The sequence below is a fragment of the Phaenicophaeus curvirostris genome, chromosome 17 (genome assembly GCF_032191515.1).
Source record: "Phaenicophaeus curvirostris isolate KB17595 chromosome 17, BPBGC_Pcur_1.0, whole genome shotgun sequence".
NCBI classification, from domain to species: domain Eukaryota; kingdom Metazoa; phylum Chordata; class Aves; order Cuculiformes; family Cuculidae; genus Phaenicophaeus; species Phaenicophaeus curvirostris.
The window spans coordinates 10,344,913-10,362,574 of record NC_091408.1 but is presented as its reverse complement, the minus strand read 5'-3'; the positions used below and the strand labels follow the sequence as shown (position 1 = coordinate 10,362,574).

Here is a 17,662-nt window from a genome sequence, read left to right as displayed (position 1 = left end):
GGAAAATGATGGGATAAACAATGCAAAGCTATAAAAGATCCACAAGCACATTCTAAGGTTTCTCATTTTGCCTTGTTGAAGTAAATAGATGGGCTGTTGCCATTTTAGCCGTTGTGTTTTCTGGCCCCAGATGGAGAGGAGCCATGGTCCAATAGGTGGGATATGGGACTAGGATGCTTGAGTTGTTCTGTTCCTGACTGCTGTGCTGGGAAACATGGAGGGAATCAATCCACCTCTCTCATTCTCTCTCCTACTGCCTGCTTGTTTTGTCTAAAGAATAAGCTTGGGGGGCAGGGACTGTCTCTTCCCATCCACTTACCTACTGCATAGCACAATGGGGTTGTGATTTCACTGGGTCTTAGGGGTGTTGCTGTAATACTGTCACTGCTGCTAAATAAAGATAGATGTCATGGTGGTTAAATGCTGTTGGCTGTCAGTAAGAGATAACATTTAGCACTAATGTAGCAATGTGCGTGTTCAAAGCGCAGTACAAACATGGACTAATTAATGCCGTTAACATCAGATAGAGATGTTAAATGTACCGCTGGTATGATGCAGTATTATTCACACTCTATTCTTGTCTTTCAGACTTCAAACCCTATTGATGTAGCAGGTAGACCGGGCACAGTCCACCATACGCTGCTGCAGAAGACTCCAGGGGTAGGCAACAATACATAACCTTTCTTTCAGCTTATCTGGATTTACAGTAAACACAGTGACAGCTCATTTAAAAAAAAAAAGAGAGAGAGTTATAGCAGCTGGTAGGCAAATTAGCCTTCTAGACTGGGAATGTGCAATCAGGACAGAAGTTTCTTTTTCTAGTGAGACTACAGTAGCCTCCACCAGTCGTGGATATAAAGGGATGTATTGACTTCTTTGAACAAAGTCAGAGGGAAGTGGGGCAGGAAACCCCTTCAAGGTCTTTCCCCTAAGCGTTGCTTGGAGAGCAGTTTTATGTGCTCTGTTTCAGAATGATTGTAAGGTGAAGAAAAGCACTGAACTGTTCAGTTGCTGGTATGAAGCAGCCTTGTTTATCATAAAATTCTGCTGAGTTTGTTGCAAGGGATGAAAGAGAAGTTTTAATCCTTCCTTAAGCCTTTTAGGTTTTCCATGTCAGAGGGGACTTCTCTGGAACATTGCTTTCTAAATGCTTCTGTTTGTTCCGACGAAGGAAGTTCCCCATCTTTCTGCATATTGGCTAGGTTTAGAAAGACTCATTGTTCTATTTCTTCTTTTTCCATAGGTGTCAGACCCTTATAGGCCTCCAGTAAGAGTAAGTAAGGTTTGTGGGGGTTTTTGTATACATATATCTATATACACACACGCTTCAAATATTGTGCATGTGCATTTGAAATTGAACATGTCCTGCAGAAAATTTCATGCTCATCCTCTACTTAAATCAAAATGTCATAGTTAGTTCTTAGCTGCTTCTGATTCATAATGTTTAGGTTGAATCCTGACCTTATTTTGCATCCATTTATGTGCAGTAACGGTTCACAGTGTGAAATAAGGGTCACAGAAATAAATGACCGTGAGCATGAACAGGCATTCACCAGTGATCAGATTCAGTGGCTTAGGTCAATGTGTTTTATTTGTGCTTCTGATGTTCCACAAAAACGCCCTGCAGCTCAGCTGAAAAACAATAACTCGTTCAGCTGTGGCTCTGCTCATCCCTGGTAACTATTTGTCTGTACCCTTCTCCTCTCCAAATGCAAGTAGCCATGCATGACTTAGCTGCAGTGCAGCAGGGATGAATGAACAGAGCTTTTTTCAGAAGCAGAACTGCCAACTGTGACTTGTTTTCTCTTAAGCATGTTATACTGCTCTTAGCTGCCATTAATTTTGGTTTCTGAAGGGGGGGGTGCACGTCAGAAAGATCAAGGCAGAGATCGTAGGTCTCCATGAGATGAGGAAGACGTCCCACATCACACATTCTTCCTGCTTGTTTCCTTCTTAATTTATACATCATCTGCTGCAGTATGGAAAAAAAATGTTGATCACCTATTGTGCCGTTGTAGTAATCAGTCTTTCGCGTTGCTTAGCTGCTTGTTTGACAGTAAGGGAAATGAAACGTTCTATCTGATGTAGATTGCTAACGTATAAATTAATCTAAATTCTTGTGCTTTCCATTGCAGAAACCTGGGAAGTGGTGTGCGGTTCATGTACAGATTGCCTGGCAGATCTACCATCACCAGCAAAAGATAAAGGTAATTCAGACAGTTTCTGGAACAGCGCCAAGTCTTTTGGTTTACAGATCATATTTTAGCGAGTAATGAGCAGGAAGCAGTTAATGTTGGTGATTCTCAAGCTTGCCTGTATTGATTAACTAACACTTTGAATCCTTTAACGTTTATTGTGGCAATGATAGAGTTTATCTAAGGGCAAAGGAGGTGGGTTGAAGGGTAGCAGAATGAACAAGAGATTCTCAGTGCACAGCCAGAAGAGAAGAAGGGAGAAGGTAGAGGGATGTGCTTTTGCCACAAATCCTTCTTATTTACAAAGCGTACTTGTTAGGGTCATTTCCCTTCTGTACTAAAACCTCTTGTGGAGTATGGAATATGACTCTGTTCTTAATGAAATGACCAATGTGGTGAAGGACAAACCATAGACCAGGCAAATGTATTGATAGTTACCACGTTAGAAGTTGTTGGGCTTTCTGTACTACAGCGATGAGGGGCAGAGGGAGAGGGGTTAAAACTCAAGAGGAAGCAAGGTGTAGGTATGCTGGGGTGCTGTGACAGGCTCAAAGCTCCCTGTGGCAGGTAGAATAGCTGATAATGGGACTTCTGCAGTGTCTTATATTTCATAAATGCTGTAATTTTAATTTTCATTAATCTCAAATGTTCAATTTTTCATTCCTGCTGTATTTCTTTTTGTCCCATTAATGAAGACTATTGAGTGCTTAAGAAGGTGCACTGTAGTTAGACCCTCTACAAGTTGTGCATGTCCAATATTTTTATGAGCAAATCTACCACCTTTAAGCCACTGAGAGACTTTTATGACTTAGGTGCAGTTCAGACCATGCTTACTTCTACAGGGGAAGGATAAAAATAGCCTCTGGAGGAGCCTCGTAGTTTTCTTAATCCTTCGCCCTTGCCTGCATACTGAGCTATACTAGCTGCAGGAAGGTCGCAGTCTAGGAACATCTCTCCCTTTCTCAACCAGAGAAGCAAAACAGACGAGTCTGTCACCCAGCTCTCAAGACTTTTGTCAGCAGCTTTCTGCCTGCAGAGTATTTTTTATCAGGCTGAGAGACCAACTCATCCCGGGGTGCAGTGCACTCAGTGTATCATGTTGCATGCTTCACTGTGTGTGCTGAGGGGCTGAGAGCTCACTTCAGCCCTTACTCGTGTGGATGAGGCAGGCAGCTGAGAGGCTGTGGAGCAAAATGGCCTTAGAGATGCTGTCAGAGCACGGCTGCGGTATGTGACCAGAAATGCTACTGTCACTCTCGCTAACTGTCCTTGGCAGGGCTAAGCAGGAGTGAGCCTGAACTCTCTCTCTTTTTCTCCCGTAGAAAAGAAAGTGTATAATGAGATTGTTTTTATGTCATTTGACAGCAAATGCAGCTGGATCCCCACAAGCTAGAGATAGGTGGTAAACTTGACCTGTTCAGCAGACCTCCCGCCCCTGGGGTGTTTCCAGGTTTCCATTATCCACAGGATCTCGCCAGGCCTCTGTTTTCTACCACAGGTAAGGGAAGGTCATCATTTGTTGAAAAGAAAAAAAGTCAGTATGTATAATGTGTGTCTCTAAGCTACATGTGCCTCAGAAATTGAAGCAGGCAGGATGAGTTCAGAGGGGTGCGGAGGCACTGGCAACAGCTGGGACTGGGACTGCTGGGGCTCTCGGAGCTGCTGAGCTGGGCTCTGCCACCCCCTTCAGTGCAGGGTCCTCTGCACGTCACTGAGCTGCGGCACTTCGCTCTTACATTTGTGTCTGTGCAGCTGGTTCTTATGTGCCTGATTAATAGGCTATGGAGTGATTTTTAAAAGCAATTTTGACAAAACACTTGAAAACGTTTCCATTGCACAGGATTTGAAATGGCCCCGGTCTCTTTCTTGCTTTTATATTTCCCATGTTATTCTTCTTAGCTCCTCAACTCACCGAGTTTCTGTTTGTTTTCTGAAAACAAGGGTTTTTTGTAAAAGGAAAACTTCTCTACAGCATGGATAATATAACAGAAGGTGTATTTGGCAGGTGTTTGAATTTTAAATATAAAATCCCCCTATGTGTTACAAAGTCCAGCAATCTCACTTAAAATGGCATATTGAATTTTTTAAAAACAAAGAATTAAATGCAGTTTGCATTGATTGATTGCTTTCCAATCCGTTGGAGAAGTAATTACAATTAATTCAATTACCGAAGTGCTTTAAGCTTCTCTGTGTTGTTCTCGATGGCTCTGACCACAGGAGGCTGAGAGTCCGACATTCTAGTTTTGGAGGTCTCTGTGGATTCATGTGGATGTCCATCTGCCAAATATTGGGTTTGCTTTGATCCCAGGGTTAACTTTCCCCCTAGACTTTTTCGGATTTTCCTTCTGTGTTTGAGGTGCTCAAGTCTGCCTTCTGAATGGGCTCTATCAGTTGATGAGACGTGACTTAGTTCTTTGCGTGTGTAATTAATTGGCAGATAATGTCATTTTCTTTCCTATCTTTCCTCTGGTTTGCTGATGCAGTATTGCGCTCTCATTCCACCTCAGGGCAGACATGATCATACTCAGCCTCTATTCAACCCTGTGGAAGCGAATGAAGTTAGAAATGTTTTGAATTCTGTCCCCAACGTGACAGCAACAGATGAGGATCAAGCTGAAACCTCTGTGACAATTGAGTTCCAGATGCAGTTGTCGCATAGCCTTCAGGAACTCCTGCAGTGGTTCAGTCTGTCTTTCTGCCCTTATCTATGAATGGAAATTCTTAAACATCAAATGCACATTTCCACCATATATAATCAGTGCAGATGCTGGCTCTACGTTGTAGGCTGCTACCCTGTATTTTGGTCTCTCTAAAGGTATCTTAGTAGTATGGGACCAAGATATTTATTGCGTTTTCTTGCATGCATAAGCACAGCTTATTTACAAACCTCTGACTGTTCTCCTCCGGCAGCTGTTTCCTTATCACCATCCTTGGTCTTTCCTTTGTTACAAGAATCTTGTTTCATGGATGGTTTTGCTGCTGAGGGTTATATAGGGCAGAGTTTAGCCTAACAGGTGGAAAATCATCAGTCCAGTTGGTATCTTGAATTTTTTGTCTTAAACATGCAAGCGTGGCTTGCTTTTCCATTCATAAAAGCAAGAAGGCAAGTAGTATGGAACAGAAACATTAAAGAAGGCAAATTAATAGAAAACTTTCACTAGAGATAAACAACCTTACAGCAACTTGTCCGTGAGTACATTAATCACAAGAGGCATCACACGGTAAATCTAGGTAAAGAGTTCTATCAAAGTGAACAAACACTGCAACTGTAATATATAGATGAATAAATCTTTTACTCTGCAATATCCGAGGCATTCTTTTCACCTTATCGAACAAGCGTGCAGTTGATGTGAATCATTGGTTCTGCTGCATTGCCTGGTTACTGTGGGAGACATAAGTTATCTTAGGGCCACCTGTCTTCAGGACGGATGTTCAGCTGCCTGGCAGGCGCTATATTTAATAACTACCTGACAGCATGCAATGCCGCTCCTGGCTTTCTCCAGAGGATTTTATTATCAGCCTGTGTAGTTGAGTTTGTAAGCCGTCTCCTTTGAAGAAATCTCCCATCCATTATATACCTTCTGAAATCTTAAAGGATTAGAAAGATGACAGTCTCCATCCGTCTTGAAGCATTGGAGCAGTCAGAATGTTTATAGATAACTCCAGGCCTCATTGCTGTGGTCTCTCTCAAGTTTCCTCAACTCGTTTTCTGGCTGCTTAGGTTTGTGGTGCCCAAGCTGGTGAAGGACATACAGCTCTGTCTCCTTCTCCGACTTTATAGTCAGCTCATCTTCTGGACACGAGTGCATTTTACAATGACTGTCTGTTGTTGGGCTCTGTCACCAAGGACACCAGGTCAGGGGATGACCAGCACCTCCCTAAACCACTGTTTGGGCTTTGTTCAGAATGCAGTCTCCTCAGTGTTTATTAATTTCTTCATTTCCCCCCAACTTCTGCTGTGACCTTCCATAGTGTTACCAGCACTGATAACATATAGTGGAAACGAATTTGATGTTGCTTGGTGATAACGGGCAGGAACTAACCAGAGCAGGTCTGCCACTGGCGAGGAAATCATCCCTATGGGCCACAGAGAAGGCAGGATCTTTGTGGTGAAGGTGACGGGAGATCTGGAGTGCCGGGTCGGAGGAGAAGGATCATAATCCTCTTTGCTATAATAGAAAGTTAACACTTGAGAAAGCAGTGACTGGGTAAGTGAGCTGTTAGTGAAGAACCCGTGTTTATGCCCAGTGTGGCTGCTGATCTTTGCTAGAGTTGACCTGTTACTCTAAGCAGTAGGAAGGGAGGTTAACTTTTTACCAACAAAATACACGAGACAAGAGCCCTGAAAGGTTTTACTTAGATGTTGGTCGATTTTGTGCCTGATTTAAGTTGTCCTCAGGAAAGTGCTGCTTCTGTCATTCTGTGGAATTACTGGTTTCTAACAAAACGAGACCATTAATGCACAGGTATGGCATCTTGCTTTCTGCAAGGGAGACAGAAGTTGTGTTTGCATCCAGGCAGCATCTGAAAGTTATGATTGTCACTAATTCTGCTTTGTCTGCAGTAGTGGAAGTACTGGCAGGGAGGAGGCACCAAAAGGATGGTCACAGTCTAAACAGCTGGGGAAGGCTGGTCCTGTCAGTGTAGAACTTGAGCCACAGAAACGTTTTGTCACATCTGAAATAGAAATATTCAAAAGTTGACTTCAGGTGCATCTTGAAAATCATTTCTACTAATCACAGGGGGCGAAAGCCAGGCCCGTGAGATTGCCCAAACATACTGCTATTAGCGGGATATGTCGGAGTTAATCTCCCTCCAATAAGCACGTACCCTCTCAGCAGGTAACACCAGTTCTTTTCACACTGCGCTTGCAAACCCCTTAAGGTCCACATGCGTCTGCCTGCAAAGGAGGCAAATCTCTCATTTTCTGCTCTGAAATGAGAGCAGAATTTTCTGCTTGAGCCTGGTCCACCTTGAAATACAGGGCAGACCAGCTTGTCTCAGCCCATTTTACCCCTTGCCCTCAATCTAACATAATCCAGGGTGCCCAGCAGCGATGTTCCTTCCCCACCAGGTAATGTGGCACCGCAGCAACGAGCAGTGTCTAGGAAAGGGAAAAAAATACTGCAGGGGGGGAGCCTGTGGATGCAAAGGCAGATGTGAGAGTGTAGATGGAACTCTCGTGGGAGAGGCATGATGGATGTTCTCTGCGTGCCTGTCATTAACTAGTGTTTCATGTGGACTCTAAATCAGTCACTTCCGAGCACCTTCTGTCTGGGCCGTAACCTGGGGTGACCCTTTTTAATGTAAACAGCCAGAAATGACTGAAAATGCCAGACAGAGAGATTCACTTCCTCATTACCACAGGTGAGCAGGAATGCTCAGTGCAAGATCTCTTCCTGCCTCCTAGTGCCCACAGACTCCTTTAAAGGGCACTTGGAAAAATCCTGCCTGTAGCTCTCTGTGCTGGTGTTTGGGGTCTTCCCCTGCATGTGCCGAGTTTAAATCTGGCCGGTACCTTCGCATCTGGTTCTTGAATGTCATGACTGTGTATGCCAGCAGTCACTTGCCACTGAACTAAAGAGAGACCTTGTTCTCACAGGTGCGACGCATCCGGCCACCACCCCTTTTGGTCCATCACCTCACCACAGCAGTTTCCTGCCCCCCAACCACTTGGCAGGTAAGTGTAAGTAAACCCTGCCTTCACCTTCACACCTCCGACCCTTTCCTGGTTCTCCAGTGTGGTCCTGCCTCAAGGCACTGTAGCACTAGGGAAGGGAGAGAATTAAGCAGTCTCAGGAACCAGAAGTGAGCCAGGAAGTCCTCCCACCCATGCCAGCCTCTGCTCTCCTCCAAAAGAGAGGGGTTAGGATTAGCAGACGCTCTCCTGCAAGAGGAGAGGGCATTGCAGAGCAGGCAAGGCTGTCACCCCTGGGACACTGCACAGGAGCTGAACTGTGACCTGTAGAGCCCATCTGTGCTGCTGAATGTGCCCAAGGAGATGGGGAGGAAATGTATACAAAGGTGATTGAAAAAAGCCACAGCTTAAAATTGGCTCCTCCCATGCCGTTTCTCACCTATCAAAGTTCTTGGCTAGGTCCTTTGTTAAATTCACTGAACAGTTCCTGGCAAATAGCTGTTCTGCATATTTTGCCAGACTTTCAGCTTCCCAATTGGCAGTAAGTAGAGCCCGATTTTCTCAAATTTCCTCATTTTAGAAGCTCACAAGGAGCTCACTGCCAATTAAAGTTCAAGCTCTGTTGATTAAAGTTTTAGTAACACTCATACAATCAGTAAATGTGGCATGCTCCATGACCTAGTAGACTATTTTCTGTTGCAAATATCCAGATTTACATCAATTGCTGAACATTCTGTCAAAATTAACTGTATCTCTATAGAGTCACTCAACTGCTAATATCAAAGGGAAAGGGCAAGAGCAAGTATTTAAAAATAAGTAAAGAAGCAAATAGCTGTTTGCTTAAAGATCCAAGCTACTTGTGCTGTTTTCCTTGATATTTCAAATGTAAGGGTGTCTCTGAGGAAATGGAGAGCAATGCACCTCCTGTAACACAGCAAGTTAAAGACTTTGAAGGGACAGTCAAAAAGCCAGTGGGAAGAAGGAGGAGTTGTTTAGAGATGACCAGTATGAAAGAAAACAAGTACACCAATATAATTTAATGTGTAGCCATCTCTGGAGTGCAGAAACCTGACTCAGGCTCTATCTGCTCAGAGAGAAACCTCTTCTGATGATGGGTACCTTCAATGAAAAAAAGGCAGGACTTTTTATAAAAAAAAAGACAAGTGCCAGAAGCAAAATAGTCAGACATTTGACTAGAAAGTGCAAGATTGATGTTTTACCTCAAAGGATACAAACCTCCCATCCCTTTGTCGTAGTAGCTCCTAAGGCTACACTATCATTTCCACCACCATTGAGATCAAGGAAGCTGTAACGGGAGAGGTTTGGGGCACTAACAGGCAAATGTTGGTTGGTGTAAGGATGTGTATCCATAGCAATTAGCTCAGGACTGTCCCAGTTCACTATTACAAAGAAGGTAGAAAGTCGTGTGCAGAAACAAGAGTGAAGTGATGCATCACCTCAATATGCTGACCAAGCAGCCTGCAGAGGTACTTCTTCCAAGGCAATTGCAATGTTGCTGCTATTAGTACTGATAAGGAAGAAGAGTTACAGCTCAGCAGCAGCCACCCTAATTTCAGCTATTAGACTTTAATTTCTAGCTCCCCTCTGACTGGCAAAGCAAAGTTTATTACAGCACCTGTTCGCAGAGTGAGCACTGAATCCCTTCTCCATTTTAACATGATGTGAATTTTCTGTGCAAAGAACCTTGCAATGAGAAGGATCAGCTTAAAGTCTGGCCTAATCCTACTTGGATTCAGACCGTAAAGAAGGGGAGGGGTGCGTTTCATTCTCCAACATTCTTGGCTAAATGCCTGCTAAATCCCTGTTTGCCTTTCCAGATCCATTTAGCAGGTCAAGCACCTTCAGCGGCCTTGGGAACTTAGGCAGCAATGCCTTTGGAGGATTAGGCAGTCATGCTCTGAGTAAGTACTGGCTGGGTTACTGCAGACAAACATCCCTTCCAGAAAAGCCACATGCTAATATTTACAGCAGCTGGTGGTAGTTTTTAAAGAAGTTTAATTCCTAACCTCCATTCTCCTATCTGAAAACACTGCACCTAAGATTTCCAGGTCTCTGCGGTGGGAGCTTTTCTGCGTGTCACAGACATCACTAGCTGTGCTCTGTGTCTCCTCGCTGCTGAAGGTTGGTACCTTGTGTGCCCCTAGAGGTGCTAGGGCTGCAAGATCCCACTGTGTTCTGGGGCCCTGCGGGTACCTGAAGTAACACCCTTCAACGGTGAAGATGTGCATTGGGACAGCTATTGATAATTCTCCTAATTCAGCATGTAGACTCCCTCTGTAACGACTGTCTGAAGTGTAAATTACCTGCCTAAATGATTTTGCTTCAAAAACATGCTACCTGTAGGCAAGACATGCTTTGAGAGCCACACACAAGGGAGCATGCTTTTGCATCTCATGGTGCAACAGGCATCAGTTGAAGATTGATGGAGGAAAATCATGTGACTGTTCTGAAAACCCTACAGCCAAGCTCTGTTTTCATGCACACACATACATACCACCAACTAGTCTGGATTCTTTAACAAAAAAGTCTCTGAATCCTCAGCTGCAGGCAGCTGATTGTAGCTACCCACAAATTAAAGTTTCTGCCAGTGAGAGAAGCTGAGGAAAAATACTGGTTTTATGCTGGAACTCTTGATAGGGCTGCGGGGGAGAAGAGGAGCTGCGTATTTTCAGTCATCTCATAGTTACTCAGATGTATCGTTAAAGTTTCTTCCGCCAACAGCCCTAAAAGAGCTGGTGGATCTTACACCCAGTGTTGGAGTGTCCACCTGCTAGTAGCTCCTCCTCACCATAAGCTCCACATTAAAAAGTCTTGAGAGAACAGTTCTGGTTGTGATTGGCATTGTGAAAAATGTATTTGTAATCATTTGTTTTGAATTACTTTTAACTTTTCCTCCCCCTGCCATTATTTTAGCTCACAACAACATTTTTACTCATAAAGATGGCCCAAACCTGCAGAATTTCAATAATCCCCATGAGCCATGGAATAGACTCCATCGGACCCCACCGTCCTTCCCAACACCTCCACAGTGGCCCAAGCCCACTGATTCCGAGCGAAGCTCCTCAGTGACGAACCATGACAGAGACAGAGAGCGGGAGCGAGAGCCAGAGAAGAGGGATCTTTCTCTGAGTAAAGACGACAGAGAGAAGGAGAGGTGAGCACTGTGTGCTTCTGAGCATTTTCTTCTAGGCCTCTTTTTACTCTATACTTTTTCTGGTTTTTTAAATCATCTTTAGAGCCAAATGTTGTTTGTCTTTGAAACACGTGATAGGCCTCTCCTTCAGTTAAGCACAAGTACTGGCAACATAGAAAAAGCCTCTTTACCTTTTAGGATTTGTCCTCAGGGGAAATATGGTAAGCCATTCCCCACTAGTAGGTTAATAAAAAGCACCAGACTCAGGAAGTGCTTGTGTCACTGTGTTTTCAGTGCAACTGCTTTAGGATTGCTGTGTATTCTGAAATCATGAAGGCTATGTTGTGACGAGTCCTTCGGAGTCAGTCTGGTTCTTGTTACTGTGCGGATACGCTGATGAATACAAATGTTAGCTGGACATTAACGAGATAAAAATGCAAATGCCTGGATCTGGAGCAGCGTGCATGAATCCATTAGTAAAACTGATTTTAAAAAATTGCATTGTAGACAAACCCTTATTAACAATGACAGGACTGGATCACCTGGGCATTAGTTACTTCATTAGCTTCCAGTTACATGATTTTGAAGCTGTAAAGCCCTTTATATTTCAGAGCCTGGTTGTCTCCAACAGGCTGCTTCTTCGTAGGCAATGACAGCCTGCAAGCCTTAAATGTGTTTATTTGACTGGTGGTAGGGGGTTCAGAGTTTGCCTGGAGTGCTTTTAATGAACTCTTCAGGCAGTGCCCGTGAACAGGGTTATATGGAAGCAATAGGCTGAAAATCATCTTGCTTAAATGTTAAATTGTCTGACTCCCTTGCATGGAAAGTCATTCAGATGGAAGCTCCCATCTTGGTTTTAGTGCACTTCATTTGCAAACCAAGGTCGCTTTACTCTCAAGAGCGTTCACACGGGAGTTAACATCTCTATTACATTTCTATTAATTCAGCTTGAGCTGTCCCCAGCATCCTTGTATGGATGTGGTTTTAATAAACCGCATTCTCAACCAGCGATCAGGACTACCACAGAGGAAGAAGTCTGGGTTAGCAAATGTAATCCTAAGGGACAAATACTTCCACAACTCCCCAAAACACCTCCAGCTTTTAGCACTTGGATCTTGGAGCTCACGAAAACAAACCTGGCATAAAACCTAGGCATCGGTGAGCCCATCAGGTGCATAATGCAGTTCCCTCAATCAAACCATCATATCTTGCATTAAAGCGTGTCTCGTTCAGAGCAAAGTGTTTTTGAAAGGTGAGCATTATTTATTCCCCTCTTCAAGAGGTGGGAGTAACTGTGACTAATTGGCTTGCTCAGGCAGAGGTGCAGTTAGAAAGGTAAACCCCATTCTCATGCCTGTCTCTAAACCGTGAACATTGTCATCGAGCCCTTTGTTCCTCGTAGCAGGTCCTCGTGAAATGAAGGTTGATCACTGTTTCGTAGCTTATTTAAGGATGTTTTTTCCTTAAGCAGTAGCTTAACTACCACAGCTGCCAACAACAAAAAAATCTACTGGGGCTCCTTGGGAAAATAAGCATCACGTTATGGCTGCTTCCATTCAACAAGGCTGTCTTGTGAAGGGCCTGCATTCGTTTCTGTAGGCTTCTGTTTGGTGTGCCTGGATCCATATTTTGGGGAAGGAACCTGAGTTAAGGGTGTTACAGGCAAGAAAATCATTGTCTGCAGCAGGATGTGTATATAAATACACAATAGGCACCTTTTTAAAAAAAAAAAAAAACTGTTTAGAACTCTTCTTTCCCTACATTTCTGAGTGAAGTGGCCGTTCCCTTAAGGTGAATGTACTGTTCTTTCATGTGCATCCCCAGTCCAGTCCCCAGATTTGCAGACCTTCACAGCATTGTTGTTCCATATAGTATGTGAAAGAATGTAGCGCGTACCTTTTAGTGTTGTGTCATAGTAGCTACCTGATGCTAACAGAGTGTTTCGATTCATTTTCTGAGCAGTCTTGGATTACACAACTAGACACAGCACCATGCCTGTCCAGCATCACATGTGTGTTTGTTCCCTGAAAACCAAGGATGTCTGTTCTCTCCTTTTACAGAGACCTCATGGATAAAAACAGACATTCAAACAGATCCTCACCGGCATCAGCTCCAGTGACACATCAGATAAGCAATCTCATCCGCAGCAACAGCCAGACCTCCAGTGATCCCATCAGGCAGGTTAGCCTCAGTGAAAGGGAGAGGTCCAAAGAACCTGAACGAGAGCACCCGGACCGTCTGAGAGAGCCACCCATAGCAGAACACAAGATTAAAGAGAGCCGTTCCCCAGTGAAGGAGACCCCAAGCCATGATAAGAGACCCTCTGAGGACAACACAAAGCCAGTAATCCAGTCTGTATCGCCATACAGCAAACCTGCACTAAGTGAGAGCTTGAAGCTTACCAATCTAATGAGCAAGGATATGGAGAGAAAGACAGAGCTCCCCAGCGACCTCCAGAAGATTAAGAACGACATCAAAGTCAAAGAGGAGAGGAAAGAAGACAGTGACGTGCTGGTGGTAGGGTCTGAACCTTCACAGCACTCCCGATCAGTGGAGCATCCCCCGCCACCTGCTTTACATGGATTATCGTTGCCTCACTCGATGGCTGCCTCCATGCCCATCTCAATGGGCAGCGTGCACCAGATGAACAACATGAATGTTCTGGACCGCAGCAGAATGATGACCCCGCTCATAGGCATGAATCCTTTGTCAGGAAGAGAGAGGCTGCCACATCCTGGATTTTCTTGGGATCCAATGAGGGACCCGTTGCGAGATGCCTACCGGAGCTTAGACCTGCACCGTCGAATGGACTTCCAGCTCCGGACAGATCCTATCCATAGGTTCCCTACCACGTCTGGATTTTACGATCATGAGCGTTCTTATAGAGACAGGGAACCACACGACTATAACCATGAAAACCTTCTTGAAGCCCGCCGAGAGCAGGAGCGGTTGCGGCAAGCGGAGGAAAGAGAGCGCTTGCACTTACGGGAAGAACTTGAGCGTGCCAGAATGCACCACTTGCACTCGTCCCCCATCGAAAGTCACCTGGCACACGTGCCATCCTTCATGCCTCATTTAAGCGGGATGCATTACCCCAGACTGAGTCCATCCACTGCCATGCACAATGGGATTTTGAACAGGAACCCGCCAACCGCAGCGCTGAGCGCCCCTCCGCCTCTGGTACCAGCGAGCAGCACCAGACCTGCCTCCCCGCGCAGGACTACTCCACTCACAAACTCAGAGTCCAGGGACTATTCCCCCTCTAGGAACCCCAAAGAAGTAGAGGCACGATAGTCCCCGACAATGAATTTTAAACTCGCCTGTATATAAGACAAACAAACAACAACAAACAAAACAAACAGGAGAAAAAAAACAACAAAAAAAAAAAACAAAAAGCAAACCTTTTACAAAATGCACTGCTGTAAACTTTTTTTTTTTTTTTAATGTAAAATTTGTAGAAGTTAAGCACATTTCCATAAATAAGGGGGTCGGGGATGCAGACTTTCCAACAAGAAGGTTGCTGAGAATGGGAATTTAATATATAGGTATTGATTTTTGGTTTTGTTTTTCGTTTCTGTGCTAAAAAAAATGAGTTAAGAATATCAAGTTTGTACATTTTTTCCCAAATGTGAGAAACATTTTTAATGGATTTGTATTTTTTTTAATTTTGTGCTCTTTATTCACTTAAAAAAAGAAGAAATTTTGCTTTTGTTTTTAGTTAAATTTGCATTTTAAAGGCCTCAGATCCTTAAGAAATAAATACCCAGGGTTTCTTAAAAGTATTATTTATGGAAATACTGTAGTTTTACAGTCCACTGTGAGGTTCCCTTCTGAGGCCAATTGATCACTTACCTTGGTACTTTGGAACCGAAGTTACAGATATATATTAAAATATTAATAATAATAATAATGTACAAAACTGTTTGTTTTTTGCCTTATTATATTATGCAGAAATTTAAGAGGAATTTTTTTTGACTTCTTGTTTTAAACAAAAAGAAAAAAAACAAAGAAAACAAACTGTAAATAATCTGTTAATATAAATGTACACCAATATTAAATTCTTAACATAGGTAGACTTTATAAAAATGGTTTCTAGAACCACTCTGGTTATTTGTTAACATGGTTACAACTCATACTCTTGTCACAGTCAGAAATTCACGCTCAGAAAGCTAAGTACGGCATATATACTTCAACTATGCAAGAACTCGGAGGCAGGTCTTAGTGGATGCTGGGGGGAGGAAGGTTTTAAAAAAAAAGCAACCCAAAAAACAACCAACTCGCAACTATGGAGACAGCATGGAAATGGCATGCGGACAGGAAGAAGGATGCTTGTGTTTAACAAAAAAAAAAAAAAAAGAGAGACTGAATTTTTTTGTCCAAACACAAGGGACAGTTCGTCAAGGAAAGAGAGACACGCTCCTGGAAGGGAATTTTGGTTTCCTACTTTTCAAGCTGGCAAAAGCAGATGGAACTGGCACAGTACCATGCGGCAGACCCTTTCCTTATTTTTTTTTTTTCCTTTTTTTTTTTCTCTTTTTTTGTGTTGTGGGCAGGATCGCTGGCAAGCAAGGACAATTTTCCGTGGACCCCTTGTGCTAATTGTGCAGTGTTCTTATTGGAATCTGTATACAAGACAAAGTAGAATTTTAGGAGTGCAAAAAAAAAAAAGTCTAATGGTTGATTAAAAAAAAAAAAGAAATTCTGATATATTATCTATAGTACATGAAGACCATAAGCAAATGTTTGTTTCAGTGTGGTTCTGCCTTGAACTGCTTTTTGGCATGATTTATTTTTTATTTCCAATTTTACTTTTCATCCATATGTAAATTTTGCCATGTTTTACTTGCTGTACCATCCCCCCTCCCTTATTTTATTTTTCAGTGTCCATGTTTTATATATCCTGGGCTTTTTCTCTCTAGTTAATTCAGCCATCCGCTACTATTTTCTTGGCTCTGTAACTCTTGTTTCCCCCCCTCCCCATCCTCCCCCCTGCACCCCCTGTAATTTTAAACATTCAGTTTCCTTGTAGATCAATGAAGATAAATACAACATTGATTTTGGATGAAAAAGGGAGTTGAGTGTTTGTGCGTGGTAGCCAGCGCTGGTGACTGGGAGGCTGATGCTTTATTGGTGGTGTTTGGTGGCTGGGAAGAGGCAGCCGCCGCTGATGGAAGGGGCTGGCGCTGCAAGAGGGTTTTTATTCTGGTTGTGGATTTCACCTGGGAACGCGGAATGTTTCGAAGGCGATAGCTGGGGTGCACAGGACCTGGGGAGGAGAGAAGGGCTCCCGGCTCGGCAGCATCTCTCCACCCCATGGCCCAGTGCTCTCTGCCTCCTCCATCTTCTGCTGCTGGGGAAAGCAGGATGGGAAAGGAAACACATCTTGTTTGAAGGAATCGCGCTCCCGGCGTCGCTACAGGATGGTTATCGCCTCGAGCACTGTTCTCCCCATGCATTTTCATTTGCTTCCCCAGCTTTTCCCCTAGGCTGAGTGCAGACATCTGCAGGGGCATGGAAAAGTGCTCCGAGCCCCTTTGCTCTCAGTAACTGATTTAACAGTGGGCGACTGTGCTTTAACAGCATGTTACAGCTTCTGTTTTTAAGTTTGCGTGTGACTAAATTACCGAGCATAAAAAAATAAAATGAAATAAAATAGCAGGGTCCTTAATCTGATGAAAAGAGGCTTAAAACAAAATAGGCATTAAAAATCAGCACCTGCTCTCCCAGCTGAAATTGGAGCAACATTTAACACATGGTGGAAGGGAAAAGTGTGTTGGACTCAGTGTAAAAATATTGGTAATGCTGGCTCAGGGGGGTTATAATTCTCACCCAGTGCCGTTGTCCAACATGGCATCTTGCTTGACACCCCCTCGAACACAGACCTGCATAAACAAACCTCCCTTACCTCTGTTTCTGAGTCTGGAGCTGCATCTTCTTGGTGCAAAGTGTGAGCAAGGCGGGGAGGTTAGTGCACACTTCACAAAACGTACAAAAATGGACCGTACTTTTGGAAGCATTTGGTCCGTGTACAATTTAAGAAGCGAGCATTAAATCAATGCCGTGCTCCCGTGGCATTCCTGAAGGATGGCTTATTGCAGCCACACTGGTGCCAGAAGAATTCATCATGACTGATGTTGTGGCAGCCTGAATATTAAAAGGAAATCAGCGGTTTGCCATTTGCTGTATCGGGAGGCATTGCTCTTACGCTTTTGGAGGATGACCCATCAATAATGCTGCACTGCGGCGGGATTCCTGTGGAATTACGCAGTGCCGAACATCAGCCTTCTTGCAAAACGGTTCATCATGATTAATGGTATTATTACCTAAACAGAGAAACTAATTAATTCAGCCTTATTCCTTTAAGCAATCCCTGCTGAGCCTCCTTCTGCTAAAAAGAACTGTTACAGAAGGGCTTCCTGGGTTTTACACATTTCTACCGCTGTTGAGCTTTCATTTTGTGCAGTTTTCATAATTTTTGTTATCCTTTTGTCCATCTCCCTAGAGACTTCCCTCAGTCACGGACAAAGGGTGGCTTTTAGCAAACAAATGACAGTGGGTGGCAGGAAGAGGATTGAGTGTGTAAGGTCCATCACTCACCTCAGGAGCAGCCTGTGTGTAAAGAGACGCTCAGGAAAGTGTTCGGAGGGAGAGCAGCTCTTGCACTTGCATTACCTT

General features: G+C 43.8%; 1 protein-coding gene across 22 annotated transcripts in view; it reads left to right on the top strand.

Annotated features, from left to right (window-relative positions):
- The window catches only part of FBRSL1 (fibrosin like 1), a 537,563-nt gene extending 521,772 nt beyond the window's left edge, over window positions 1-15,791 (top strand). For 16 of the 22 annotated variants that reach the window (XM_069871045.1, XM_069871060.1, XM_069871062.1 and 13 more), the window contains 8 exons: window positions 589-660; window positions 1,244-1,282; window positions 2,136-2,207; window positions 3,561-3,693; window positions 7,798-7,875; window positions 9,672-9,755; window positions 10,768-11,008; window positions 13,048-15,791. In XM_069871045.1, the coding sequence (XP_069727146.1) occupies window positions 589-660; window positions 1,244-1,282; window positions 2,136-2,207; window positions 3,561-3,693; window positions 7,798-7,875; window positions 9,672-9,755; window positions 10,768-11,008; window positions 13,048-14,281 (1,953 nt within the window). In that variant the 3' untranslated portion in view covers window positions 14,282-15,791. The remainder of the gene's footprint in view (window positions 1-588; window positions 661-1,243; window positions 1,283-2,135; window positions 2,208-3,560; window positions 3,694-7,797; window positions 7,876-9,671; window positions 9,756-10,767; window positions 11,009-13,047) is intronic. The other 6 variants (XM_069871066.1, XM_069871067.1, XM_069871059.1 and 3 more) reach the window with 2 other exon arrangements.
- Window positions 15,792-17,662: the final 1,871 nt, after the last annotated feature.